The sequence below is a fragment of the Lactuca virosa genome, chromosome 7 (assembly GCF_052849685.1).
Source record: "Lactuca virosa cultivar CGN04683 chromosome 7, Lactuca_virosa_CGN04683_v6, whole genome shotgun sequence".
NCBI lineage: Eukaryota > Viridiplantae > Streptophyta > Magnoliopsida > Asterales > Asteraceae > Lactuca > Lactuca virosa.
The window spans coordinates 181,281,619-181,300,492 of NC_136432.1; the positions used below are offsets into that span (position 1 = coordinate 181,281,619).

General features: G+C 33.6%; 2 protein-coding genes across 2 annotated transcripts; one reads left to right on the forward strand and one right to left on the reverse strand.

The window, feature by feature from the left end:
* The first annotated feature begins 206 nt into the window (after positions 1-206).
* Positions 207-3,817, forward strand: LOC145124563 (uncharacterized). Its single transcript, XM_079059966.1, has 6 exons — positions 207-426; positions 811-1,060; positions 1,135-1,542; positions 1,633-2,947; positions 3,106-3,353; positions 3,494-3,817. The coding sequence occupies exons 1-6, from the start codon at positions 332-334 to the stop codon at positions 3,560-3,562; spliced, it is 2,385 nt and encodes a 794-aa protein (XP_078916092.1). The 5' UTR covers positions 207-331; the 3' UTR covers positions 3,563-3,817.
* Positions 3,818-17,139: 13,322 nt separating this feature from the next.
* On the reverse strand, positions 17,140-18,152 carry LOC145125938 (CASP-like protein 2A1). Its single transcript, XM_079061342.1, has 2 exons — positions 17,823-18,152; positions 17,140-17,715 (listed from the first exon to the last, which is right to left on the reverse strand). Exons 1-2 carry the CDS (start codon positions 18,050-18,052, stop codon positions 17,325-17,327), a joined length of 621 nt encoding a protein of 206 aa, XP_078917468.1. The 5' UTR covers positions 18,053-18,152; the 3' UTR covers positions 17,140-17,324.
* Positions 18,153-18,874: the final 722 nt, after the last annotated feature.

Genomic DNA, 18,874 nt, shown 5'->3' on the forward strand with positions numbered 1-18,874 from the left:
GATAAGCACAATTCCAAAGTTAGAAAAATACTTAGAAAGCAAACACCCGAAATACTCAAAGCACATAGACTATTAGTTAACTAAAATAAAAAAAGTTTTATAGTCTAGCAAAATTAAAATAGTCAATGTATATCTACACGATCACGCACGATTCACGTGCATCGAGGAGCTACAAAATCTCGTACTTGTAGTAGTATACTACGATCCAATACAATATAGCAGCTGCTTCAGTTTTTATTGATCAAACAGAACAACGACACGACGACGCCAAGAAAGACTATCGAGTGCTTCTGCCTCTCTCTGTGTGTCAAGGAAATCCTCGAAAGAATCAATGAGGGAAGAAGGAATTAGCTCATCGGGGGACCCATTCCTTTCCCCCAATTCTCCTCATCCTCCTCTTCCCCCTCCTCCTACCGCTGCTGCAAGGTAAACCTAACCCTAATTTTGTATTCATTTGTTCAAATTTCACTCATACATAGCTCCAATTCGACTTTGTTTCATTTGCAGAAAGCTTACCCACATACAATGCGCTTTTGAATTGTTTAAAACCCGAGTCGTGAATTATCGTTTTTAAAAAGATAGCGATTTCGGAGATTTTCTTGATCGTTTGTTTCCCAATCTCCATAGTCATTAATGGTTTACATTTTCCCGTCAATTTTCAGTTTTCGATGTAAATTTAAGCATCTAGCTTAATTGGGAACTTCTCAATCATTGCAAGTTTTAATCGATGTTACACTTACACCTATTCCAGTTCTACCAACATAACTAGATTTTGTTCCCATATTAATTTAGCAACATTTTTTTTATCAGTTCGGCTGGGGCATCATCACCAGCTGTTGCCATCAATGGTGGAAGTACAGATTGGTTGGGTCATGGTCAGGGATCCAAAGCAGGTTCTTTATCTCGCATTAGTTCACAGCCTATGTGGATCTCATTGAGCACAAGTGCTCATGGTTCAGCTCTTGGCTCCTCTCAACCTTCATGTAGACCATGGGAAAGGGGTGATCTTTTAAGAAGATTGTCCACATTCAGACCTGCAAATTGGTTTGGAAAACCAAAGGTTTTGAATTCAACTTCTTTTACATTTTATGCTTTTGTAGTTCATACCTTTCATCTTAATTTTCTTTCCTATAGGCTGCTAGTTCACTTGCCTGTGCTAGGAGAGGTTGGGTGAATGTGGATGTTGATAAGATTCAATGCGAGTCTTGTGGTGCAAACTTGAAATATAATGCACCAGATTCCATTTCTACCCCTTGTGATGAAGATTTTAGCAATCAACTCGATGAAGGACACAATGTCACTTGTCCATGGAGAGGAAATAGCTGTTCTGAAAGCTTAGTCCAATTCCCTCCTACCCCTCCATCAGCTTTAGTAGGAGGTTACAAAGACCGCTGTGATGGACTCCTTCAATTTCCATTTCTACCCCTTGTGGCTACTTCAGCACTTGACCAAATGAAGGTTTCAAGAGGCCCAGAAATCGATAGGTTTCTTCTTCAATCTGATATGGAAAACACCAAAGACGTGTTATGCATATATTCACGTGTAAGACACATACACATACATGTACATTTTCTTCTGTTTTAAAAATGATTCATTGTATTAAAAGCTGTAATTTTTTTTTTCTATATTTAGGCACAGAAGTTGATAAGCCTTTGTGGGTGGGAGCCAAGGTGGCTTCCAAATGTTCAAGATTGTGAAGAACATTCTGCTCAATCAGCTAAAAATGGTGCTTCTTTTAATCCTAATAAACATCATAACCCAAACAAGAAAACAATATCTGAAGATTCTTCAAAGAAGGAAACTAGATCCCCCTTATTGGATTGCAGCTTATGTGGGGCCACAGTAAGAATCTTGGACTTCATTCATGTAAATCGTCCTTCCCGTTTTGCCCCTAACAACATCGATGTCCCTGAAACAAGTAAAAAAATTGTAATCACACGTGGAATAAGTGCAGCAAGTGGAATCAGTGGATGGGTTGAAGCTGAACAACAAACAGAAGACATTGATGAAGCTGCAACTACAGGAATGGATTTAAATCTTACAATGGGAAGTGGATTATCTCAAAAAAGACCTGTATCAGACTTATACCAAGACCCAAATCTCGGGCAGGCTGCGGGCAGCGAGGTCGGGGGTCGGGCAGCTTCGTATGAATCCCGGGGCCCAAACAAAAGAAATGTAGATGAAGGTGGGAGTACAGTGGATAGACCGCAGGGGATTATTCCCCATACAGATAGCATTGAAGGTGTTGTCATTGACCGAGATGCTGATGAAGTCAACGATAGTAAACGGGCACCTGGGTCCGGGTCTTACAAACGGGACTACTCATCTGGTGCGGGTCCCAGCCGGGTTTCATATTTTGATATTGACAGAAATGCCCTTCCTCTTTCCACTAAAGAGTCAGCAAGAGCTTCATCTGTTATAGCAATGGACACTTATTGTCATAGTGATGATGATAATGATTCAATGGAGAGTGTTGAAAATCATCCTGGATATGTAGGAGGAGATGAGGTTAATTGCCCTTCGGTGTCCGGTGTTAAAAGCCCGGATAATCAGGGGCAAAATAGTACAAATGATGAAGAGGTTTTGAATGCTATGGGTCATGGAAAAGACGGTTTTACCCTTGCGATTAGTGGAGGAGGGAGTGTGGGAATGGGTGCGAGTCATGAAGCTGAGATTCAGGGGTCGGATGGTTTGATTCATAGAAGTGGAAGTGTTGTTGGTGATATAGAAGTGGTTACTGGTGTGACTGAGAACCAAGGGCAAACTGGTAATTTTGTCACTGAGAGTCAAGAAGATAGTGATGTGAATCTTTCTCATCCTTCTCTTTCGTGTAATGCGGTTGTTTGTTCTGGATTTGAAGCTTCCAGAGATGAAGTGATGCAGGTGGGAAAATCGTCTCCTAATGATGAATGTGGATTCCCAAATTACCCTCCTGCAAATGGGCTAGGTTAGTCCTTTTTGCAATTTTTGTTTCTTGACATTTTTGGTCCCTGATCCAAGTAAAACGATAATTTTGGTCCCTAAGCATAATAATTATATAATTTTTCTATTAAAAATGATTGAACATTTTATCTTTTTATTTTATTTATATATTTTGGTATTTAGGGCCTCCAAATGGGGAAAGCAACTTTGAAGAAGCAGTGGAGTTTGATCCAATTAAGCATCATAATTTCTTCTGTCCTTGGGTTAATGGGAATGTTGCTGCAGCAGGGGTTGAGGTGGGGGTGGGACCCACCTCCACCTCAAGTGGTGGTGGTTGTGGGTGGCAGTTGACTTTAGATGCTTTGGATGGGTTTCAAGGGCCTGAACCCAATCAGACCCTTGAATCTGAATCAGCTGCTTCTCTTTACAAGGTATGTAAATTCTAAACTATTACTTTTTTTTTTTGACTTAATGAGTTAAGTACTTAATGTATTATTGTATTATGATAAAATTGATGAATATTGTTATAAATAATTAATGACGAAGGTTACTTTTTTTTTTTTTTTTGTAGGATGATCATCAAGTTTCTGGTAGAAAACTCAAGGCGCGACATTCCTTTAACAAAAGCCATGGTCACTAATTTTCATCAACTTTTGTTACAGACTTATGGTATTAGTTATATTTTTTTCTTACTTTCTTTGTTGTGGTGATAATAATATGTTCTAAATCCATGGTGAAGGGATTCTTTGTGATTTATAGAAATATAAAAGTGGACTCTGTTTTAGGTAGGATAATTAATTCTGTTTTACTTTATATAATGTGGTGTTTTCTAAAAGTGATCACGATTTTGTTCATACATATAGTGAAGTTTGTTGGTTTCCTTGATCTGCTTTAATCAATCGTGTACTGCATGTTAATGAATCTATTTTTTAAAGTTGAAAATCAACATATATTATAAATTGTGTCTCACTTATTACAAATGGTACACCTTTTGACAAAATGTATTACAAAATAGAGTTACTGACCTCAAATTCATGGATAGAAAAATGACAGATTATATATTTAACTTATGTTTTTGAGTTTATGTATTTTTTTCTATTAGCGTGGGTGTTTTTTTCCCAATTAGTTTTAGTTTTTATCTAGATGTACGTGGAATTTATCATTTCTTTCTAAATTTTATGGTTCTTATTCATAAATCTAAAAAGTAAATATCATTAATACTTCACAAATTAAACCTTTTAAATACACATCAAATTGTTAAATTAATAAACCAACCACGCACCAAGTGGAAACAAAGTAAGCAATGAAAATGGATATATACACCTAAGTCCCAATATTTTCATCGATTTGACAAGAAAGTCTTAAATTTTATTTTTTTGACAGTAAAGTCCAAATTATCGGTAATTTTTGACACTTTCATCTTTTTTTCCCGGTTAGCCGGTAATTGAAACTTTTTTGTCAAAAAAAATAAAGTTCAAGACTTTCTTGTCAAATCGTCAATTAGAACTTTATTGTCAAAAAAATAAAGTCTAAGACTTTCTTGTCAAATCGTTGAAAATAATAGGACTTTAGTGTATATCTCATTTTTTCGTTAGAAATTTAATGGTATGATACTCTTTAAGCATAAGAGTTATTAAAACATTCTCTAGTCAGCTAGATCCTATTGAAATCCTTAACATTTGCTTCTTGTTAAATCGTTTTTTTAATCTCAACAAATAAACATTGAAAAAAATGGAGATAATAAAAAAGAAAGAAAGAACCAGGGTTGTGTTGGCTTTTTGCTGTCCCAAAAATGAAGAAATAAGAAACCGAACCCTGGTTCTTTCTTTCTTTCTTTCTTGATTATCTCAATTTTTTTCAATGTCGGTTTGTTGAGATTAAAAAAACGATTTAACAAGAAGCAAACGTTAAGGATTTCAATAGGATCTAGCTGATTAGAGAAGATTTTAATAACTCTTATGCTTAAAGAGTATTATACCATTAAATTTCTAACAAAAAAAAATTATATATATACTAAACTCCCAATATTTTTAACGATTTGACAAGAAAGTCCTAAATTTTATTTTTTTGACAGTAAAGTCCTAATTGACGATTTGACAAGAAAGTCTTAAACTTTATTTTTTTTTTGATAAAAAAGTCCTAATTACCGGCTAACCGGGAAAAAAAGGGTAAAAGTGTCAAAAACTGCCGGTAATTTGGACTTTACTGTCAAAAAAATAAAGTTTAGGACTTTCTTGTCAAATCGATGAAAATATTGAGACTTTACTATATATATCCCATGAAAATAAATGTCTCTCCACCGCCAACTAAGAGAACAAATCGCTAAATAAATTGTATTGATTATATTGGACTTTGTAGCGGGTGCCTTTAGCATCTTATAAACGATACTTTCAAAAATATTTTTTCGTTTTTGGCCTTAGACCATGGGGTGTGGTCTCGGCAAGGAACTCAACATTGCTGAGCTGACTTGGCAAACACTGTCCCTGACTTGGCAAACATTGTCCACGTCCTCGACATGCAGACTTTTCAACATCAAATAGATAACTTCTTGCCACACCTTCTCTCCTTTATTAATTTTATTTTTGATCGTTATATTTTTTAAATTTTACCCATTTTCTTTCGGGAAAATGACACTGTAGCACAACCAAGTTTTAGGTTTGTCCCGGATTGGTCATCAAAGATTTTTTTTTCTTTTTTTTTACGCAATAGGTCATTTAATTTGTAAAATTGATGTCAATTACATCATTTTCAGCCAGACTACTAGAACAACCAATATCTTTCTTGACATGGACGCCATGTGTTATTTAAGTCACTATTATAGTTCATGTGTTATTTGAGTCACTATTATAGTTCATGTGGTCGTGTGACATGACCTCCATATAGGCTTTAAAATATTTAATTGTATTTTTTCAACCACACTAAAACTCTTAAGTTCTTGTTCTTGAATAACACAACCACGCCGACGAACATCAGAATTTTTTGTCAAGTTCATCAAATCCACCTCTATCGTTCCCCACGGGGTTTAAATATCTTGTTTAAACCAAAATTTTTGAGTCACCTCCACATGGGTTTTAAAAACCTTGTTCACACCAAATCAAGAAAAATCGATGATTTAATTATCAAAATTTTGTCCTCAAACCTCTTAGGATCCTATCAAGAAACATGAGAATGAAGATAGAAATAGAATTGTCGTTAAAAAAACCCAGAATCGATGTGATAAACCTTCTGCAGATGTCGTAGAAGATCCAGATGACCTCCGCATCTTCATTATTTGGGTTCATATTTAAAACTGAAATTCAGGAACATGATGTTTGTCAAATCTGAAAAGAAACCGAAGCCTGTTGATGAAGAAGAGGAGACAAAACTTGTCAAATCCGGAATTTCAGAAGCTCGGGGTCATCTTCAAAACTGAAATCCAGGAACATGAAGCTTGTCAAATCCGAATTTCAGAACAAATTAACCAGGAACATGAAGCTCTACCCAAATAGAAGCTTAAAATCAAGATACAAATCGAGTTTTGAAGATGAACCCAATAACAAGCCACCTTGTTCCAGAATTTTCCTATAGATGTGTTTCCTGATGTTTTTATCGGGTTGTCGATATTCTCACTGATGCATTTCCGAACCTTCGGTTTGTATTTTGCAAGTCGATCATTACAGTCGACTCCGCCTTCATACTCTAACCAAGAGAGAGTGAACGACTAATGAAGAATATGAAGATGGAGATTTGAACGAATAAGAAGTGATTATGGTGGTGGGAAGAAGTTGTCTTCTGATATTTAGGGCGTGCTCGACAAAGATAGATGGTAGCGGGTGGCTTGTAGCGGGTAGCTTGTAGCTTGTAGCGTCTTTTTAAACGCTACATGAAGTAGCATTTGGATTTGGAGCGTTTTGTTTTGATGGGTTTTGAGCATAACAACATCCTATGTGATCATGCAACCCTAATTGCTTTGGATCTAAGATTTTCACTAATTGAACATGCAATTGAAATTCCAAAGCAATAAACCCTAGATCTAGTATACAATTTTCGAAAATCATATATAAAAGGGTTAAGAAGATTACCTTGCTTGTTATATAGCAATAACAAGAATTCCTTGATCGATCTTGACCCTTGAAAGCTTAGTGCCCCAAATGTTGCACCTCTAATGGCTCACAAACACTTGTAGCAAGAGGATGAAAGGAGAGAGGAGGGAATATAGCAGAAATTCGGCTAGGGTTAAAAGCAACAAGCAGTAGCTGATTTCCCTAGGTATTGGGGTCTTTAAATACCTGAGGCCGCTAGGGTTTTCAACTGGAAACCCTAATTTCCTGCTTAGGCCTTAAGCAGTCCATTGACCTCCTATTCTAGAAGCCTTGGACGAATTCTATAGTGTCTCCCTATAGATTTCGTCTACTCCATTCTAAAGGAGTCCATCAGCCCAGTTTTGCAACTATCAATGATTTGTAAAACAGTCCCCGTTCTTTTAATCAGTTCCTTTAATCCCAAATTAATTTATGATTAAAAACTAATTAAATAATATGATTTCTAATTAATATATTATTCTCATAATATATTAATAAATCATTTATTAACCTCTCTCTCCACAAGTCATCCTGTCAAGTTGCTAAAGTGAAGACAACCCAAAAGGACCATGCTACTATCAAATCAAGTACATACCAAATATAGTTATGAGCTTAGACACCTAATCCAACAGTCTCCCACTTGGATAAGTCTAATAACTATAATTGCAAGTATGACTTCAGAATCTGATCAACAATCGTAGCTCTAAAAAGCCGCTGTCGAACTCATAACAAAATTCTAAAATTTGGGCAAAAATGGTAAATTTTGGACCAAATTTGTAATAAAATTAAAAAGCTGGGTCAAAAGTGTAAATTTTGGACCAAGTTTGTAATAAATTTTGAAATCTGGGTCAAAATGTAAGTTTTGAAAGTTAGATGACCTGTTGACCGAGTAAAAGGGTTAAATTGAATACAATTACCAGTTTTTGGGACTTAATTGAATAAAAAAAGATATAATGATTAAATCGATTATGAAGCCAATATATAAGGACTTTATTGTAGTTTTCCCTTTCATTTTTCAATCAAACAACCAAAAAACATCAAAATACATTCTTCAAAGGTATGATTCCTATCTTTCTACGATTATGTTTTGTTGCTTAAGATTGGTTGAATTTGGATCATCTCATGAGTTACAAGATTGTTTTATTTGTATTGCTTCCGATGTGCTTTCATGACTTTGTTTGTATCCCATATCCCAACATATTATAAGCATTTAGCTATTCTGTTATTAGTTATACGACGTTTTTCAATTTTGCTTTGAAAACTTTGCCTTTTATTAAAAAAATTATTCAAAATGTGATAAAAGTAAATGATCTTATGAAATAAAATATCAAATATATATATATATATATATATATATATATATATATATATATATATATATGTTGTAAATAATTGGTGATGTTGTAAATAATTGGTGGATGACATAATAATTGGTGCATGACAAATTTGTCAACATTTCTAACTAGTTACAATTATATGTTAGTAAAATTTATAGTATAAATACCCCTCCATTGTAAAGAATGAAACACACCAAAAGTTATAAGAGATATAACTTTCATATTCTCTCTAAATATTCTTTCTTCTCAATTAAAGTTCTTATCAAAGTTTACTAGTTTGGTTTGATTTATAGTTACATTAATTACGTTTAATTCATAACACGTTATCAGCACGAAAGCTCTAATCAAGGTTACTAAACAAGTGGAAAATCACATCTATCTTAATCAAGGTATGTATTACTTAGTAAAAACACTATTAATTATAAAACCTCAATCATATTAAAATAATAATACTAATGAATTAATGAAACTTATACATTATGGACATTATGTACTACTAACAATTTTTATTTCTTATACTAACATTTCTTTATGTATTCTAATTTTTATACTAACATTTACATTATGCAACTAATTTTTATTTATGCAAACTAACATTTACATTATGCAACTAATTTTTATTTATGCAAACTAACATTTACATTATGCAACTAACTTTTATTTATGCATACTAACATTTATATTATGCTACTAACTTTTATTTGTGCATACTAACATTTAAATTATATTTATTTATACATGTCAATGTTTATTTATATTTTAGATACTCTTCATAATTTTATTTAAACATTTACTATTATTTATTTATGTTTCTAATTAGTAAAGTTATGTATTAGTTATAAGTCTTATTATATGATTTATAAAATACATATACATATATACACAACGGGAATATATATGCAACGGTTATAAACAGCAAAAACAACGGCTATATTTTTTTTACCATAAATAAACATCTTTACCCTGTTTATTTTACCCACAACAAATATTTCTCTCTTCTATCAAATAAATCAATTTCAAGAAATCAAGCTTCGAGATGATTCATCATTTTGTGATAATCATGACTATAATAGTCATGTTACTTTTTATCCTAATCCTTAACATCGAAGATAATACAGAATTTCATCTACTTTTAGGCTTGTATGCAATGTTAGCTTTACCGCTTCTTTTTTGTGTAATATTTATTGAAATAAATGGATTTTAATTTTAATTTTTATTTTGTTTAAAATTTATAGTTACATTATGTCCAACATTGCAAAGCTCGAGTTTGCAGCACTTGAAGTTAGTGGGAAAAACTATGTGCCATGGATGATAGATGTAAAAATGCATCTTGAATCCATGGGTATCTCAAATACTATATATGAATTTAATAATTTTTTGGCACAAGACAAAGCAAAAGCACAAGTTTTCCTTCGTAAGCATATTGATGAAATGTTGAGATTTGAATATCTTGATGTTACTGATCCAAGTATTCTCTGGAATCTTTTGAAAGAAAGATTTGATCATCAAAAGGAAGTTATACTTCCAAATGCTAGAGATGAATGGAGAACACTAAGGTTTCAAGACTTCAAGAAAGTAAATGAATACAACTCAGCTTTGTTCAGAATATGTTCACAACTCAAGTATTGTGGACAAGAGGTTACTGATGAAGATATGTTGGAGAAAACTTACTCAACATTTCATGCAACAAACATTACTTTGATGCAACAATATCGGATGCAAAAGTTCACAAGATATTCTGAACTGAATGCATGTCTGCTCGTTGCAGAGCAAAACAATGAACTCTTAATGAAAAACCATGAATCTCGTCCAACGGGATCAGTAGCACTTCCTGAAGCAAATGCTACAAATATTGATTGTCATTGAAACAATACACGTGGACGAGGGCGAGGTCGTGGTCGAGGGCGACGCCGTGACTATTTTAATCGAAACCAAAGCCAAAATCAGAACCATAATTCTGGTCGTGGACAAGGTAATAATTGTGGTCGTGGCCAGAAAATAAATAATTACCAATATTCACAAAGAAACAATGTCCACACACAAGATAAGGCCAAAGTGGCAAGGCATGACACTGGGACATCACAAAAATCTGATGGTTCATGTTATAGATGTGGTAGCACAGGCCATTGGTCAAGGACCTGTCGCACACCTTCACATCTTTGTCAACTTTATCAAGAGTCCATTAAAGGAAAAGGAAAAGAAGCAAACCTCATTGATAATGTTGAATTCACTCCACTAAATGTTGCTGATTTCTGCAATGACATGGAAGACATAAACTAAAAAAAAATCTATTATTGTTCTAGTAAAACTGTTTTTCCTTCGTTTGTTTTTCATGTAATGTCTTTCCTACAATAAATGAGCTTTCTTTTTAATAATAATTATGATTATGTTTATTCACTTATTATTCCTTTTATATGTGAAGTTTAATATGAGTCCAACTGGAGCACAACACCAAGAAAAGATTGGAGATCTTTGTATAGCAGATAGTGGTAGTACACATACTATTCTGAAATCAAAGAAATATTTTTCAGAATTAGTACCAACAAAAACAGTCATACATACAATATCAGGTCCTGCAGACTTGATAGAGGGAACCGGGAAAGCCCATTTTATATTACCAAATGGTACAGGCTTTTGTATAGAAAATGCGTTATTTTCTCCAAAGTCTAATAGAAACTTATTAAGTTTCAATGACATATATTTCAAAGGTTATGACACAAAAACTGTGACCATTGAAAATAAGAAATATATGTATATTATAGACAAAAACCATGTGCTTGAAAAACTACCAACACTTGATTCTGGTCTGCATTATACATATATACATATGATTGAATCAAATATGGTAGTAGAAGGAAAACATTGTGATCCTGGGACATTCAGTTTATGGCATGATAGGTTGGGCCACCCAGGATTAACAATGATGCGAAGGATAATTGAGAATAACACGGGCATCCATTGAAGGATCAAAAGTTTCCTCAATCCAATAGCATAAAACCATGTGCATCTTGTTCCCTTGGAAAGTTAATTATAAAACATTCTCCAATGAAAGTTGAAAGGGAGTCACCTAGATTTCTAGAAAGAATTCAAGGTGATATATGTGGACCGATTCACCCACCATCTGGACCATTTAGATACTTTATGGTCTTAATAGATGCATCCAGCAAATGCTCTCATGTTTGCCTATTATCAACTCGTAATATGACATTTGCAAAGTTTCTTGCCCAAATTATTAAATTAAGGGCACATTTCCCTGATTATACTATCAAAAGAGTGAGACTTGATAATGCTGGTGAATTTACTTCACAAGCATTTAATGACTATTGTATGTCTGTAGGAATTGTTGTTGAGCATCCAATTGCTCATGTACACACACAAAATGGTTTAGCTGAATCACTGATTAAACGTCTCCAGCTAATAACTAGACCATTGATAATGAGGACCAAACTTCCTGTTTCTGTTTGGGGCCATGCAATCTTACATGCTGGATCATTGATATGCATAAGACCAAGTTCATATCATGTATATTCTCCACTACAACTTGCTTTCGGTCAAGAGCCAAATATATCCCATTTGAGAATTTTTTGGGTGTGCAGTATATGTCCCTATTGTACCACCTCAACGGACAAAAATGGGTCCTCAAAGAAGGTTGGGAATATATGTTGGTTATGAGTCAGTCTCTATTATAAGATATCTTGAACCATTAACAGGTGATGTTTTCACAGCATGCCTAGCAGATTGTCAATTTGATGAGGCAAATTTCCCATCATTAGGTGGAGAAAAGAAGATTCTGGAAAAGGATGTGTCATGGCATGAGCCTACTTTATCATATCTTGACCCTCGCACAAAGCAATGTGACATGGAAGTTCAAAAGATAATGCATTTCCAAGAAATGACAAATCAATTACCTGATGCATTTACTGACACAAAAAGGGTGACTAAATCATATATACCACTTGTCAATGTTCCAGCTCGAATTGACATTCCACATGGACAATCTGATGATAAAGTCACTCAAGAGTCTAAAACACGCCTGAAGCGTGGAAGGCCATTTGGTTCTAAGGATAAGAACCCATGAAAAAGAAGAGGATCAGAAAATGCACTAGATCACGATGAAAGTGTTCCTGGAGAAACACGAATTATTCAAATTCCCCCAGGAAAGGAGGATGATGCATTAAATTATGGTCAGACAAATAGAATATGTGACCAAAATGAAACTGACAATATAGGTGCAATATTTTCTTATTCAGTTGCATGTGATATTATGAATGATGATCTCGAACCACAATCTGTCATTGAATGTCAAAGAAGAAATGATTGGGCTAAATGGAAGGAAACTATGCAAGTTGAATTAAATTCTCTTAACAAGAGAAAGGTTTTTGGGAACATTATCCTCACACCTGAAGTTGTGAAACCATTAGGATATAGATGGATCTTCGTACGAAAAAGAAATGAGAAAGACGAAATTGTAAGATACAAGGCCAGGCTTGTTGCTCAATGTTTCTCTCAAAGACCTGGAATTGATTATGAAGAAACTTATTCATCGGTAATGGATGCAACCACTTTCAGATATTTAATCAGCTTGGCAGTATCTAAAAATTTAGAGATGCGTCTTATGGATGTTGTTACAGCTTACTTGTATGGATCACTTGATAGTGATATCTATATGAAAACCCCTGAAGGATTTAAAATGCCTGAAGCGTTAAGTGCAAAACCCAAAGAAATGTATTCTATAAAATTACAAAGATCTTTGTATGGGTTAAAGCAATCTGGGCGCATGTGGTACAATCGTTTAAGTGATTATTTGACAAGTAAAGGTTATAAAAATAACACTATTTGTCCATGTGTATTTATTAAGAAAACAACATCTGGATATGTGATCATAGCAGTCTATGTTGATGATCTAAACATCATTGGAACGAATAAAGAAATCCTTGAAGTGGTTGAACTTTTAAAGAAAGAATTTGAAATGAAAGATCTTGGAAAAACCAAATATTGTCTTGGTTTACAGATTGAGCATATGCCTAACGGAATACTTGTGCATCAATCAAATTACACATAAAGAGTCTTGAAATGTTTCAGTATGGAAAATGCAAATCCTTTAAGCACTCCAATGGTTGTTAGATCATTAAATATTGACAAGGATCCATTTCGTCCATGCGAAGAAAATGAAGAAGTCCTTGGTTCAGAAGTACCGTATCTAAATGCAATTGGAGCTCTTATGTATCTTACCAATTGTACTAGACCTGACATTTCTTTCGTTGTAAACTTGCTAGCAAGATTTAGTTCAGCCCCAACAAAAAGACATTGGAATGGAATCAAACATATTTTTCGATACCTTCGAGGAACTAGTGATTTAGGGTTATTTTACCCTAACAATTCAAAACAAGGCTTGATTGGTTATGCAGATGCAGGTTATTTGTCTGATCCTCATAAAGCTAGATCTCAAACTGGATATGTATTCATGAATGGAGGTACTGCAATTTCCTGGCGTTCTCAAAAGCAAACACTTGTTGCCACATCCTCAAATCATGCTGAAGTAATTGCACTAAATGAAGCTAGTAGAGAATGTACATGGTTAAGATCGATGACACAACTAGTTTTAACTTCATGTGGACTTGAAAAGGATATATGTCCAACTTTAATTTATGAAGATAAGTCAGCATGTGTCACTCAAATGAAAGAGGGATATATCAAGAGCGACAGGACAAAACATATACCTCCAAAGTTTTTTGAGTACACTCAAGAGCTTATAAAAAACCATCAAGTTGAAATCAAATATGTTCAATCCAGTAACAATGCAGCAGGCCTTTTTACGAAGGCACTTCCTACTGCAATCTTCAGGAAACATGTCCATGGCATCGGAATGCGACATGTGGATATAATATAATGTGACGGATGTCTAAATAAGGGGGAGTCAACTATACACTGCACTCTTTTTCCCTTCGCTAAAGTTTTTTTCCCACTGGGTTTTCTTTAGCAAGGTTTTTAATGAGGCAGTACGTCAAAGTTGAATGCTAAAATGATGTCATCCAAGGGGGAGTGTTGTAAATAATTGGTGGATGACATAATAATTGGTGCATGACAAATTTGTCAACATTTATAACTAGTTACAATTATATGTTAGTAAAATTTGTAGTATAAATACCCCTCCATTGTAAAGAATGAAACACACCAAAAGTTATAAGAGATATAACTTTCATATTCTCTCTAAATATTATTTCTTCTCAATTAAAGTTCTTATCAAAGTTTACTAGTTTGGTTTGATTTATAGTTACATTAATTACGCTTAATTCATAACAATATATATATATATATATATATATATATATATATATATATATATATCGAATTAATCAATTTTTATTGTATTTTATTCGGATTTAACTTTTAATCAAACCAATTTAGTAATTAAATAAAATATATTTGCATGTTGATTAAAACTAATAGGTTCTATTTTTTGTTTATATAAATATTACATTATCTATGTTTTTTTTTATTTTATTTATGATAATTAACAAAATTTAATAGACTTTTATAAAACTTCACGAATGGTCCTAATTCGACATTTCAAAAAACTTCATAAATGGTCCTTATGTGAAGTTTCAGAAAATTTCACAAATGGTCCTTTTGGGGACTTAACGTCTCTCTCTAATAGACGTTATACATAAGGACCATTGGTGCTAATTTTTGTCGAAATTGACCATTCAAGCAAAAAAAAAGTTTTATAAGGACCGTTTTGGGGACAATTTTAAAATCATAAGGATCATTCGTGAAATTTTGTCAAAATTAACTTGATTAATTTTTTATGTAGACAAAACTACAAAAATGGTCCCTGTGGTGTAGGGGCGAGCATTTGGATCTATGGACCGAACCAAACCGTTTTTTGGACCCCCGGACCGGTTCTCGGTTCTAGAATTTGAGCAAAAGCGGTCCGGTTTTTTTACCGGTCCGGTCCATCCGGTTCCGGATAAAAACCGGTTTTGGACCGACTTATTTTTTTAAAAAAATTGTATTTTGTGAAAATTTTTAAATAAACATATCTTATTCGTTTTAAGTCGGATTGACATGCGGTTTTTTTCAACGTGTAATTTAGAGTTTGTAGATAACTTTAGACCATAATTTTGTTATTTTTGGTGTTATATTCGATGAGTTATAATCATTCAAAGATGAGATATCAAAGCTGAAATATTTCAGCTGTTCAACAAAAAATTTAAAGTTTTGTATTAGGTGAAATTTTTTAAACAAGAATATCTCATTCGTTTTAAGTCGGATTGACATGCGGTTTTTTCTAACATGTAATTTACAATTTGTGGATGATTTTAGACTATAATTTTGTTGTTTTTAGTGTTATATTCGATGAGTTACAATCATTCAAAGATGAGATATCAAAGCTGAAATATTTCAGCTTTCAGCAAGAAATTTAAACTTTTATATTAAGTGAAATTCTTTAAGCATATCTTATTTGTTTTAAGTCGAATTGACATGCATTTTTTCCAACGTTTAACTTAGAGTTTGTAGATGAGTTTAGACTATAATTTTGTTATTTTTGGTGTTATATTCAATACGTTACAATCCTTCAAACAAATGGTATAAAATATAAACAATCAAAGTTTGACCGGTCTAAAGGGCACAAGAAACGAAAACATATTCAATTTTACGAGTTGTACCATATCATACCCAAAAAAGTATTCATTTTAATGAGTTGTAACGTATCAAACCCAACAACATATTCGTTTTAACGAGTTGTATCAAACCCCAAAACGCGTTTTAACAAGTTGTACCATAGGTATGTAAACTTGTACCGGTCCAAACTGGTCCAAGAACTGAAAAACCCGGACGTGGACCCAGTAAGTCTAATCCGGTCCGGTCCACAGTTCACAATATTCTCCGAAATCGGTCCGGTCCAAGAGCTGGTCTGATCCGATCCAAATGCTCACCTCTACTATGGTATGTATTTTTCCGAGATTTAGTCCAAACCATAACTTTTTTGGGTTGATGGTCTTTTTGACCATGTTTGTATGTGGATTTGATTTTTTCTAAATTGAAATGACTAAATTATATATATATATATATATATATATATATATATATATATATATATATATATATATATATAAGGGCTCACATACCTACCTCACACCCTCTCTCTCCCAGTAAAAAAAAGTTCAAAAACCTCCCAACCCACATTTTTCTCTTCCCAAACCCACTTTATGCTAAGCAAGGAAGTTTGAAATAGGGTAAAAATATAATTTTATATGGGTTTAACAACAAATTTTAACAAAATTAGCCAATAGTTAGCCAATAGTTACTCACAAACTCACGATGACCATTTGTGTGTGAATTTTTCTCCAATAGGACCAATGTGTGATAAGTTTTGTCAAAATAGAACATTCATGTAATTTTTTTCATAATGACTTTTTTAGGGACAATTTTAAAACCGTAAACACTATTTGTTAAATTTTCTGGATATTTAATTATTGGTTTGGTACTAACCAAGCAATCATTTTCTAATAAATAGAGTCACTCTCCAATTCCATACAACCAATTAATTTTAAATTTTTAATAATTAATTTTCTTCCACGTCAAAATCATGTCTTAAAATGGGAAAGTTATGAAGAAATTTATAACCACGGGTAGAGATTCTCAAATCTTTGTGAAAGATACATTGAAAATAAAAACATAGAATTAATATCCATCATTTTCGATTTCTCATTTCTTTTTCATGAACCATAAACGAACAAGTGAAACTGAAACTTTTTCTAGTTTAGTTGGCCTAGTCGAAAATCAAACGAAAAGATGTATTGGATGTCGAAGAATTATATGTAACCATTTGTTATAACTTTCTCCCACTTAATATTTTACAAGATTCAAAAGTAAATTATGCCACAAACAAGAACCCATAAAGAACATTCATTATCATATATATAAATCTCTGTTCTTCTTATTCTTCTTCTTCTACTTCTTCTTCATCAAGCAAACACAGGCAGGTTTTCACTCTTATTTAATTCCCAAAGTCAACAATCTCGATCCCTTTGTTATGATACCCAACAGGTGCATCATACTTACTGAATAATCTGTAAGAAGAGATTAACGACAGCAAAACGTAGCAGATCACCACCATAAAAGTGATGATGATCGAAGCCATCGCGCTTCTGCAGAAATGGCCGTACGTTCCACAAACCTCACTCCACGTCACCGTCAGATCTCCTTTGTATGTCAGATACGCCACCTCCGTCGCCACCGCACCGGCAGCCAGTATCAAGTATGTCAAAACCTGGTCAAGGAGGAAGAAGGTCCAAGCTCGTTGCATGGTTATAGGGCGAGGTATCGCCGTGAAAGCCGCCGAGAGTAGCGAATAACCAGCACAGATGCCATTAGCATGCACTAAAAACCTGCAACAAATTACATGCATTCAAAACCCACCATTTTTAAGTTTTAATTACCACTATCGTGAGTTCAAATCGTTAGCTTGCTTTTGTAGAGGCAAAATTAAAGATACCTGAAAGCAGTGATGTTCGAGTAGGAAAGAGAGCCATATTCATTAGTTTCGGAATCCTTAAGCATAACCACTAGCGCCGCCACACACAACCCCACCGGAAACAGCCTCAGTAAAGTCTCCACCGTCCGGATACCAGAGCTTTCATCTCCTGCAACTTCATCTTCTTGAGATCTTCTCATTTCAGAGCTTCCTGTAGCTTGAACGCTAGTCTTTTCTTTCTTGTCCGCCATTATTGATTACAAAGTTGCAGCTTTCGGTGTATCAAATTGCGTAGAAACAACGGAAGAAGGATCCTGTGGACAGTGTTGATGATGCATCAAATGACTCATTCATAACATTATATACGTATTAAATGATGAGTATAAATTCTAGGTGAAGTTAGGTGTTGTTACATTTAATGCTTTCATTGTATTGAGGTTGATGTTCCCCATGTATACCATATCATATAGGCATGGATAACTCTATCGTAGTAGATTGCTTCTATCAGGTTATTTGATCTTGAAACGACTGTGAGTAAAAAATAAGATTGAAATATATAACGAATTGAACTGAATATGAGATTATGAGCACTCAACATTAATATTTTATAAATTAAACTTGTTTGGTGGCAAGCATCTTCTAAAGTTTTTTAGACCTTATGAAGTTTTTAAATTTTAGTATTTAATAAAAGAGCTCCAATTAAATATGAAAAACTTTGTTTATGTGTCTTAGTAACGCAAGCGATTAATTATTCTATGATTAGCAAAGTATATAGTTAATATATGAGTTATATATATGTTAGAGATTATATGGAATGGCTCGGCAAGCACAATAGCAAAACTGAAGTGGAGCTTTTTTGCCATGGTAAACACTATGCTGCGGGGAATATGTCAAAGTCGGCAACCTCTTGACACACTTCTTAGATGGTGATTTCTTTTTAAAAATCAATTTAATTTTTATCCTATATAAATATTAACCACTTCACTTATTTTGTACAAACCAATAGTATACTTCTAAGTTCTATCTCACTTCTCAAATTTTCTTAAAGTAATAGAATTTAAGGTTTTAATATA